Consider the following 12258-nt stretch of genomic DNA (forward strand, 5'->3'; position numbering starts at 1 on the left):
GTCCTTCGTACAACATATCTTCATAGATTACCACGACGTGTTGCGACGAGGTTAAGATTTTGTAGTGCGTAATATTCTATTTCACAATGTCACCGCGATAGCGAAACAACTATATGATACAAACTCATCATGTAGAAGTTACTTGGCGTTTAACCCGCGAATTCAATCAACGGCAACGCGCCAACAACAGATCAAACATTAATTCTACCTAGACACAGAAATTCATACGAAAATACTAAAGTTTATGGAATTTCAGAGTAGAGATTTAAAAAAGCAAAGTAATAAACACAACGTATGCTATAGGTATATGGAATTAGTACGTATAACATATAAAGCATACGAATTTATTTATAATTATTCAAATTTTCCCTGTGAATAACTTTCATTTGAGAATAACCAATAAACAAGAAGATGGAAACTAAAACTCCATGATTCATGCAGGTTGCACGAAATAAATCCACTAGATAGTGGAAAACCCGCATAAGGGAAGACGAGAAAAAGAAAAAACGCAGTCGTCGGATGAAACGAGTTATTTCACGTCGCGTCCCCTGGGCCGGTTAATATTTAGTGAGATTAGATCGCATAAATTTCCTGGATTGCTAGTGTAACAAAACCGAGTGAGGTTTGTATGTAACGTAATTTACATAGGAGACATATATTTCCATTCATTTATCCCAACACTTGTGATTGTGCTCGAGTTTAATTATCCTTGAAACCTATTCAAATCAGCAATGTTTGCAATCGTAAATCTTTATGAAAGCTCCCATATAATACAACTTTGTCGATCGAGTTGTCTCAGCGCCAAATAATTATAATTACAAGACCTTATTAATACATTATTAACCAACTATATTATGCAAATACTAATTGATGCCACCGGCTATTTCATGTAGAAGTCAACACCTTCACTTTGTACATGAAAACACGAATTTACCGATCGATAACGCTTGTGCATGAATAACGAATACACGAGTTTATTCGTCGTACGGTTGAACAATGTGTTAACATCTGCCGCGACTCTGATTTTACATCAGTATTGTCCACACGTCTCAAACGTGCCACAATTTCTATAACAAATATGATTTGCACTGGGATGACAATTTCGCAATCCGATTCGTTCATGAAGTTCCTATCTCCTGCGAGTTCCTGAGTTCGTATTAGGTTTCTTAAGTAAGGATCCTCTAGAAAGGTGAAACGCGCGTGTTTAGCCTAATGCACCTCTCAAATAGAGTTGGTTCACTTCGCGTACATGTACCCTGCCAGGTCATTAAACCTGATCCTTATCTAATCATCAGAACTATGAAAGTTTTGGAGTATGCAGAAGCTATATAGAGTCCGTTCGACTCATATGCACAAATGGACCTAAAAGCAGACTCCTTCTAAAAGGATAAAAAGGAAACATAGAAAATGAGAGGCTTAGTTTTCGAGAAAGTCGAGTTTACGAATTTGTCAAGTATACTAGAATGTGGCTAATTACCGACTGGCTGTGAGTAAAGAATCAGGAGGTTATTGTACATGCGAAGGTAAATTAGAAATGTGGATTTTCAGGAGAATAAGGTTTGAACGGATCTGGTTAAGAATTGGCCTGACACAGCTGTATAATTTTCACATTTATTTCTCTCGTCTCGTAAAAAATGTTATTCCACATTTCCAACTTTCTTTCACACGTAGAATAATCTGTCCAATTCAGAATCATCCATGTTCACATATACTTGATACGATATCTAGTTTGTAAATTTTTATGCAATTTCATACTCTTATAAATATAAATAAAAAGTGGAATCTAAGCAAAGATTTGTTTCACCTATCGAATATTATATTTGTATACTGCATTTTGAATATATCGTGTAAGCTCTGTGTATGTTTGCATCTTCAAATTTTTTGCATAAATGCATACATTGAATGTATTAAATTTCCCATAAAAAATAATCCACTGATATCTTTTATTCCGGGAATACAAAGATTCCATGGTTAGTTTTGAAGGAAATGACACGAATGCATATACCCTGATAAAAGAGTTGCAACGTAGCTTGAGATAATTCAAGTACAAGCGTTCGAGGAAGTTAGAAATGCTCGACCCGAAGATCTATTTTTCGTTTGACTTCGTATGATAAGTGACGTGAAGATTTTCTTCCGAAACTGACGGATTTTGAATATACGAATGCGACAATTCAACGATATCGTCGAAAGCGACTTGATCCCGATTCTACAATGGCTGATGTAGAAAGCATAAACGGTACAAAGGGGACTGGAATCAGATTTTGCAGAGTGTCAACGTAACGTCCTAAGTGGAGTTTGGAACAGGCAGTAGAGCTACAATATTTAGCTCCATGTACAAGGTCCGGTTGAATAACAGAAACAAGCGGGCTTGAGGCGATTTCTTATGAAAACATATAAAGAAACTATACGATAAAATTTTGTCGTATGACACTTGATATAATAATATCTAATTCTGAACGAAGATTAAAATATTTGACAGAAGATTAGTCTTCTTCTTAGATAGAAAGTGTTAAAAAATTGTAGAATCAAATTTGTTCACAAGATGCTTTGATCTTGGTAGAAATGCGTGTATTAGACCAATTCTTCACTAGGCATCTTCAAATTTATTTTCTTGAAAATGAAAGCTTACGAAAATGAAACGGTCAAATTTTATTCCATACTTTTTACTTTCTCGATTCTTCGAGTAGCTGGTATTGCTACAATACATGAATTATATCCTGCCTTTTGTAATCACTCTGACATTTAGAGTCACTTATTATACCTGCCCGAGCTAATGAGAAGACTCTGGTCTTGTAATAACCTGGCCCGCACCTACTAATTGTCGTTATAATTTCCCGTTTTAGGTTTCTTTCTCTTCGTATCGTACTTTCGCCTTTCGATGATTGGAAATGTTGGACTAACGATGGAAAGGTTGAATAGAAAGTATTTCATTCTTTCAGCCAAATTCAAATATATTAGACAAATTTTCAAACTCGATCTTTTCGAAAATTAAATCTTGGGCGAAAATATGTCATTCTTTATTCTCTTCTTATTTTTTCATAAGAAAGCTTTTTACGTCCGCTTGTACATATTATTCACTTGGATCCTATATACGGTACACCTTTGTCATTCGAAGTATGTCACTTTATATAGCAAGTTACGAGGTCCACTGTTCTAGATCTCAGCCCTAGTCTTAGCTATATATAATACCAGTTTGCTTCATCCTGTACAAGTATTCTTCCTACTCATGAAAGCCGCATTCCTATTTCTGACCCTTGTTCCTGATATTGCAGTCGCAATAGATTTATCCTAGCATTCAATACTAATAGGTTATCTGACGCCGCATCAAGTTTATTCACCTGGTGTACTAATACATTCCAGGGTTGCATTGTGATTGTCGACAGTTCCATCGACATCAATTCACCGATACAAGCTATGATCAATAAGAACTCTTACCAATAATACTTTCGATCGACAACAGCTTCCACTGACATTGATCGATATTTTTTTCGCAAACACTGCTTCAGTCTGCATAGATTTAACATAAGACATCCAACCATTCATTTTTAATTCATTTATTGTACTAGTAAACGCAATCATCTTTTCATATCTGTAAAAATTTTCTGATAAAAGCTTTCGCTTCTTCCCCTATGTATTACACCTTATTATATTTTAAGAACGTAAGATATAGCACTAGAATTATGAAAAAATGTATTATTATATGGCCAATAGCCTATTTCGCTAAAGAAAATTGTGCATTTTTTACTAGTTCGACCTAGCTGACCGAAAGTGGACACAGTGTCCAATAATAACAATTATTACTATAATTAATTATAATGCATTTAATTCCTCTTATTTTCTCCTTCACAAAAGTTTACTTCGTAGAAGCTGTAGCGCAACACTCGTTGTCGTAAGGTGACTAGTATGACACTTCATTAAAAATCCTATCAACCTACTACCTACTTGATAGATCTACAGGGATAGATCAAAATTTGCCTGATGAAATTTTTGACCACAAGCTTATTATTAGAAATTTACCTGCACGCAAATTTATTATTTATTTATTTAGATATTGTCACGCGCATAAACAGAATCGTGCTTATAATAGTGGCTTATAAAAGTATATTTTCAACGAAATAAGAAAGGTACTATTTACTTTTTTCGGAGACTTTTCCAACGGATATGAACGATGCTGGCTTTTCTGGATATATAAAGTTCGCATTATGTTTAAAAGAATCATTTATGAAATATAGATTCGCTTGTCTTATGTAATCTGAATATAACATGATTTTTGCAACATGACATTTTTCTTGAACCTATCTCTTGCATTACGGTAGTTGCGCGGTAGTTGAATATTAAATTAATGTCCACCTCATTCCTGGATTTCTTTTTGTTAACATGTGCTGACTTCCGCTTTAATACAGCCTTCACAGTGCATACTAACCTGCTGCACTAATCCTAATGTTTTATTAAATATTACTCGATGAAAGTTTTCTTTGAAAGAATTGAATCTTTTTGAGCTTTTGTCCGCGCTCCACCAATTGTTGTTCAAATTATTATACAATTATTATAACTACGATCTATATTTATTTTATTTATTCATATTGCCATCTGTTTAACGAAGATACTGTTTAAAATGCTGGCCCTCTGCATTAAATCTAAAAGTGCGTTCAGGCTATCAATATTTCGAATTTCTCAACATTCTCGTAAGTAAGAGATTCTCAGACGATCAATATATTGTATATATATATTGTCGATACAATATTGTAGGATTTTTTATTTATTTAAAATGGATTAAACAGAAAACGATGGTTATTTAGCGTGAACTAAATACAGTAATGTGCTATAATTAAGACAATTAAATAGTTAATTTACAACTCTCGTAACCACGGTTCCAACGCTCTCTTTCACGCGGACCACACTCTCTCACAGACTTCACAACTAACGACTGACTGTTAATTCGTCTTTCTTCCTTAAGCATCCCTTTGTCTGTTCTTATAGCCCCATCACGTACGTGTTCCGCAACCGGTCCGTGGCCACGGTCATGTAGGCCTTTTTTCCACGTAACTATTCGACGGAAGGACCCACGACACATTGATGGGCCTGTCAGCACTTAGGCTTTTTCGCGACATTGTTTATGGTTCACCCGATATTTCTTAGGCCATTTGTCCACGATACTATAATATTGTCTCGCTTTATGTGGAATTTCAATTTTGCACTGCTTTCCTCTTCATTGTTTCAATTCAATCGTCTGAACACAATTTCCTCACTTTTGTAACTGTGGTGAATTGGTTTATATCCGAATCCGTATGTATATAGTATCGGGGCCAAAAGACCTAAGGTATCGGCCGAACTGTAAACAAAGTACCGTTCATCATCAATGCACCGTTGGGTCTTTTTAAGTAGACAGTTTTCGTGAAAAGGACTTGCGTGACCTTGACCACGGGCGTTTTCGGGATACCTGTTCCGAAGGACGGAAAGGCAAAGAGACGTTAGAGTGAGTGTTGAGATGCCGGAGTGAACGGATGCCAAGAGTGTGCAGAGTGTGCAGAGTGTGCAGAGTGTGCAGAGTATGAATTGGGAAGTCGAAAGCCGCCTGTGAGAATAGGACGTACAACAGCATTGTAATCATTTCGTTGCTTCAAATATCATTTATTAAATCAAAACATCATTACTTGTCCTTTCCTCTAAGACCCATTAAGATACTACATGTATATGTGAAATAAAAGTATTTTTTATCAAGTTTCCGTGAATAGTCGAAATATTGACAATACGTCAACCCGTCCTGTTAATGTTCGGTGATATTTACAATATCGTATTGACAATACGTATTGATCCGTTTTACGTACGATAATGTTGAGAATCTCGAATTTTCGACAGAGAATACGTTTACATTGATCACTTAAATTGTAGCTGTACATTGGTCTGGTGATATTTGTTGTTCTGCACCTACGGTTCGATCTCTCAGAATAAATGAGTGTAAATAAGGACGTGAAAAAAATGAAAACCTTTTTGATTGTTTGTAGGGATTTTCTCCAAAATGTAGCAAAAACGTGCAATTATCTAAAGAACATTTTTTTTTTCTTTAGTTTATCGGTCCCCTTACACGTTCCACAAGTTTGACATTTAAATTGGGAACACCCTGTATATAGCAATATCAACAAAATTTAATAAAATTAAAGACGAGCCTGTAAATAATTTTAAAAGTATAAATAATGTTAGTATAATATATCTGATGATTTTAATAAAGGATTAAATAAATCAACGTATTTCTTCTTTATTGTATATTGAAGTATCTTTCCGCGCTCATAATTCGCAGTAATTAAATTTCAACATTCTGAAGCTTTTCTCATGCTTGTTTCTATGCTTCGTCATAATCTGAATGGATGCACAAAATGTCGCCGGTAGCTGGCGTCCGAGGACACCAAAAATCAGTATGTATGGCGACGCTGTATCTCACGAGAATCGTCGCCTGACCGCTTCCATCGGCGACAATATACAATCAGTATCCATCATACACGTATCGCGATACATATGTCGTGTTTATGTGCGACATAAAAAAAAGTAATATGTATTCTACGGATAGGATATTATCCTGCATACGTAGAAATATACCAGCAATGAGTTTACTTACTTATATGGAAATACCTCATCTGAATTCTGAGTGAGAGTTATTTTCTGCCTTACATTATCAAAACCTCTTTGTAATCAAGTAGTTTTTGAAACATATACGTCATTTTTATATTTTTACAAAATATTATATTTACGCGTCTTTTTCTGACAATGCTATCCGAATCATTCATATTGTTGAAAATCTGTTACTCTATGATATTTATATTGTTTTAATCATCCGAAGAAATCTAGTAACATGAGTCAGACACATGACAGACAATCAGACAAAGCTCGTACGAAGAATGACATCCTCTAAAAACAGTCAAATCAAAACATCTGTACGTAAAAAGATTACTAAAAGATTGTTAGACAAATTCCGTGTTGAGTATGTCTGTACGAAATGATGTGACGACATGTCACTCATATGAAAGTATATCTCAACTATTCACTTGATGCCCATGTTTTACAGATATGTATCAGGTCTGTAAGTATGAAACCGGAATTTGCCTATAGATGGCCCTAGCTGATAATGTAGTTATCACTAAACTGCGTCATTGATGCCAAAAGTCTTTGTTGACATCTCACAAACATTTTCGACTCAGAACAATACAAGTTTCATACAACAGCATAGTTTGTAATAGCGTTGAACATGTCGAATTTTGTGCCTGGAAACTACGATTTACGGACAGCATTGATTTTCTGTTACCATTTGAAGAAAACTGCTGCAGAATCGCATCGAATGCTTGTCGAAACTTACGGCGAGCATGTTCTTGATAAATCACAGTGCTTTGAGTGGTGTAAAAAATTCAAAAGTGGCAATTTTGACGTGAGGAACGAAGAACGTGAAACGTGGAACGTGATCTATTATGAGCTGTTAAAACCTAGCGAAACCGTTAATACTGAGCGCTACCGACAACAAATGATCGATCTGAATCAAGCTTTGCGCGAAAAACGATCAGAATATCAAAAAAGGCAACACAAAGTAATTTTGCTTCGTGATAATGCACCATCACATACAGCAAAACCTGTCAAGGAAACGATCGAAGCGTTCAGTTGGGAAATACTTTCGCACGCGGCTTACTCGTCAGACTTGGCTCCGTCCGATTACTATTTATTTGCATCGATGGGACACGCACTTTCTAACCAGCACTTCACTTCTTACGAAAATGTACGAAAATGCCTCGATGACTGGTTTGCCTCAAAAGAGCGACAGTTCTTTTGGCGTGGCATCCACCAATTGCCAGACAGGTGGGAAAAATGTATAGCTAGCGATGGGCAACATTTCGAATAAAATATTTTTAATCATTTTCATACAATAAACGTGTATTTTCTATACAAAAATTCCGGTTTCATATTTACATACCTAGTATATTCAACAATTTCAGCGAATTCTTTGACTAAATTTTATAATAATGATAAAATGTAAATTTCCATAGGATTTTAATTAATCACAGGTTTATATGTTTTCAGCACATCAACGGATGCGCACGGTCACCAACTATTTTTTAGTTAACCTTTCCGTGGCTGACCTGATGATGTCATTACTTAACTGTGTTTTCAACTTCATTTTTCTACTGAATTCTGACTGGCCATTTGGCGTGGTATACTGCACTATCAACAACTTTGTAGCGCATGTCACGGTCTCTTCAAGTGTCCTCACTCTTGTCACCATTTCCTTCGATAGGTAAGTTTCGATCGGCAAAGTTCTTCAGCAGTTAGTTGAATTTATTATTATTTGTGACATTCTTCCTATGAATGGACCTATGGAGATACGCCATTTGTTTCTTGAGAATTAAATATTAATCGTACGCTTATGTAATGAAATTAAGGTATTAATAAAAAGTGGAATTGGTCAGTTTGGCTTCTGAGAGATTCCTATGTCATTACATTAAATTATCGACTTTTATTAACAATTTCTCAATAATTATGTGGTCGATCGATTCCAGATTTCACATAAGGATTGCTTGTACCTTAAGTTAGTTTTGTTCGAAATTTGAGAGTAATCTTGAATTTCGAGCTGTACCGAAGAACGAGTTTAAAGAAGTCATAATTCCTTTTGAAATCCTAACGTCGTCCAAACTTTTGAACTTGCATATAAATGCATATGTACGTATATTTGATCACAATGATTAGTCTGCATATAATTTAAATAGTATTGCGAAGACAATGATTTTATGTGTGAATTATAAACGTGTCCAGAAATAAATTATAAGAGCAATTTACGTAAATCGAACAATGGTCTCTCTGTCAGATGCAAAGATTTGATTACGTGCCATTTGCATTCTCCTCTCAAATTTTAATTATTTTCTTAGCGGAGCGGTTCCACCTCTGTAGAATGATTAAAATTGAAATATGTTAGAAATTGTTTTAGAAACTGTTAATCTACTAGAAAGATTTTATAACTCTGTCAATCAAAATAATAGGAAATGAAAGATGCAATTTAATTTCCAAAGAGGAGAAAACGTGCCTACGCTTTCTTCCTCTTCCGTTATGGGATTTACAGAAATTGTTCATGAGAAGTATTTACTTACATGTCCTGGATCAAGATGAGAAAAACAATGTATTTTACAAGTTTCAATATTTAACTGAAACAAGTACTTTTTTAATGTTAATCGTTATTCAAGATTATAAATTACCCATTATTCATTACCTTTTATGTTTTCCTTTCTAAGAAAAAGTCACACCATGTTAATATTCGATTCGAAATCAGACGTACAATTCTTATTTTTTCTATTTGGTCAATACATTAGCTTATTCCATAGCTTAGCTGTAAAAAATGGAAAAAAATTTAGGGCGACAATTAAAAGTATATTTTGAAGCAATTAGGGTATATAGGGATTAGAATGGGACATCTTGTACAATACTAACAACTGTCTTACAATTTCCAACTATTTTACCTTGGACAAGTTTTAAATTTATCTCTACAGATGCCGTCTGAATCGAAGAAACAATTATTACCGGTGCCGGCACGTAGCTATCGACATTTCAGAATCTGGAATTATTGATTGTATGCGTCCTTCTATCTCAGATCGTCTGTGTGTGTTGGCGATTCTTCGTGAAAAAGTTTCAAGCACGCACTTGTATTTATAACGATACAGATTAATATCTTTCAGAAAATAAAGAAGATTTTTGCAATGTTTTTTATGCTTTAGACCTGTTGCTACAATTACGATGATTTATAAACAGAATGCAGTTACAGTGATTGCACTTAGTTGACTCGTTTTTAGCTATAAGACGAAAGAATAATTAATATATTCAATTCTATGTTTGGCGAGAATAACTTACTCTTTGCTATTGAAAAGAAGTGGCCGACTTTTATCAAGTATATTTATACGTATCTTATGTATGTTGGATGAAGGTACAAGATGAAGATGAAGATATTTTTACCAAAATATCATGTATATTATACAGATCTGCTGAAATTTCATTATGTTAATCAGACACAACTATGATTTAAATTTTGGAAAGTAAATATAAAGTAAAATGGAAGTTGCAAGATACTTATTCCGGCAAGGACAAGATGGCACTTCAGATGAAAGAAGGAGGCATTGGAAAATGATATACTATGTAACTTATGACATGACTATGTAACAGAGGGTAAGGACTATGTAACAGTTTAAGACATTTTTATATACCTGTGGGAAAATCGATAGAGAATAGGCAAATCAAGCGTATTAGCAAGTATATTAGAGAGTTCAGGAGACGGGATGGAAATAAAATGGATTAGAGAAATAGAAAGACTGAGAAAATAAGCGAGCAATAGATAGATAAAACTCGGATCGAAAAGAAACGCAAGCTGGTGTGCAACACAAAGCAATATACGGCAATAGGTATGCACTACGATGCAATATAGTTTAAAGGGGGACGATGCAATCGTCAAATTCGTTAGTGTTCACAAGTAAGTGAAATGATTGAATTTAATTATAGGTATTCTGATAGCCAAGCCATCCAACCACATCCTCCTCATTCTTCAATTTCCTAACCGGCTTTACCACTTTTCTCCTCCAATCTCTCGATATTTTTCACACGGCTTTACGTCACCCTTAATCGATACTATCCTATCTTCATTTAACTTCTTTCGCCTTCTACGTTTTCTGTTCTTCCTTCCTTTCACTTAACTGAGAACTGCTAACTTGATTTTAGTTAGGCCTTATTAACCAGGCTTTCAAGAATCAGTTTGCTTTCACTTTTTGCCTTCTCTGAATTTTCTGTGTTCTGGCTCTCCCCTGTTACGTCAGCCAGTTCCTTCCGTTTCACTTTTGTTTTCATTTTCTGTTTTTTAAAGGGTTTGTCTCTTCGCCCGCGCAGACAGTATGTAATTGATTTCCACTGACTAACTTTGTTTCGTCGTCTCATTAGTTACGCGTACTTGTATACGACTTTAATTATGCAGCTTAAGATGAAAAGATAGATTTTGACCTACTTTCTCTATCAGTGTTACCTCATTGTAAAAGTAATATCTGGCACTATTCACGAAGCAGTAAGTGATAAGTAGCTCGCGATAAAATTTTTTTACGAATATATTACGTGCATTGTACGAAACATTTTGAAATTTCGTTAGCACCGTAATGAGACACGCCGCGATTATGATAGTATAATTTGAAACCAATCCGAAAATGTATATAAAAGTTACAAGAAGTTAATGAAAAATTAGTATACAACATAAATAGTAGTCTTAAACGTACAATTAGAACTAAAGATGATCTTATTAAATATTGTGGTTTTTTAATGTGGCGAATAATTGATTATTCAAATATTCTGATGACGTTCGCGAAGCACATATATGCTTCCAACAAATATCTCCTAATTTCTATGTACATTTTCAAATTCAAAATGTAATCACGATAGTCGTGTCTCGCTACAATGTTAATGAAATTTCAAAATGTTTCGTATAATGCTGAATAAAAAGTTTGTGCAAGTGTTCCATTCAAATACTTTTCTTAGCCATGATGTATTATGTTGTTATACATGATAGAACATGATGAAGCATTTTTCTTGAAATGGAACCGGGCGGGCATTTCATATTCGCGGACGAGATATCCTGTGACAAAACGTTCACACGATACTGCACGCGAGACATATCGTGTCGATTTTTCATTATCTATAATTAAATGTCGGTAAAAAGTAGGAAAGACTGTTTTTGTACATCTACAAATGATAATAATGTATCATATGAATATCTTGTTTGTAAATACAGAAAGGGTAAGGTTAGCTAACAAAGAAATTTATAGCTTAGATGTGAAGATAATGGAAATCAGGTTTGAAAAAGTATTTAAGTCGCTGACAAATATAAAAGGACCACCACAAAAGAATTACAAATTTATAGGAAATATATCATAGGTATTTTCGAGAAAATTTAAACAATTTTTTAATTTCGAAATATCAATAATTGTATGAGTTATTGAAACGTTTCAGATTGTTAAAGATGTTTTTTTTTTTTAAACAGTTGGAACCTAGTAGTTAACCTTTCTGGGGCAAGCATATTTTCACATTATCTGTGAACAAACTCGTTTATATCCACATTTAATTTTTTCACTGTTCTAGTCTTTCAAAAAATTTGAAAAAATTCTGGGATACTCGTCGAGGTATTCGCTATATTATACTGTCAGTTTTTAAGTCAACCGTTTAAAAGGTTTCTTAGAAAAAATTAAGATTTGCTTAAAAATA

At 34.4% G+C, this 12258-nt stretch overlaps 1 protein-coding gene across 7 annotated transcripts in view; it reads left to right on the top strand.

Annotated features, from left to right (window-relative positions):
- Positions 1 to 12258, top strand: part of LOC126928432 (tachykinin-like peptides receptor 86C) — a 46179-nt gene that overhangs the window by 20623 nt on the left and 13298 nt on the right. For 6 of the 7 annotated variants that reach the window (XM_050744165.1, XM_050744177.1, XM_050744179.1 and 3 more), the window contains one exon: positions 8062 to 8275. In XM_050744165.1, the coding sequence (XP_050600122.1) occupies positions 8062 to 8275 (214 nt within the window). Of the gene's footprint in view, positions 1 to 7039; positions 7840 to 8061; positions 8276 to 12258 lie in introns of those variants that run through there. The other variant, XM_050744176.1, reaches the window with a different exon arrangement.

The sequence above is a fragment of the Bombus affinis genome, chromosome 2, assembly GCF_024516045.1.
Source record: "Bombus affinis isolate iyBomAffi1 chromosome 2, iyBomAffi1.2, whole genome shotgun sequence".
Taxonomy (NCBI): domain Eukaryota; kingdom Metazoa; phylum Arthropoda; class Insecta; order Hymenoptera; family Apidae; genus Bombus; species Bombus affinis.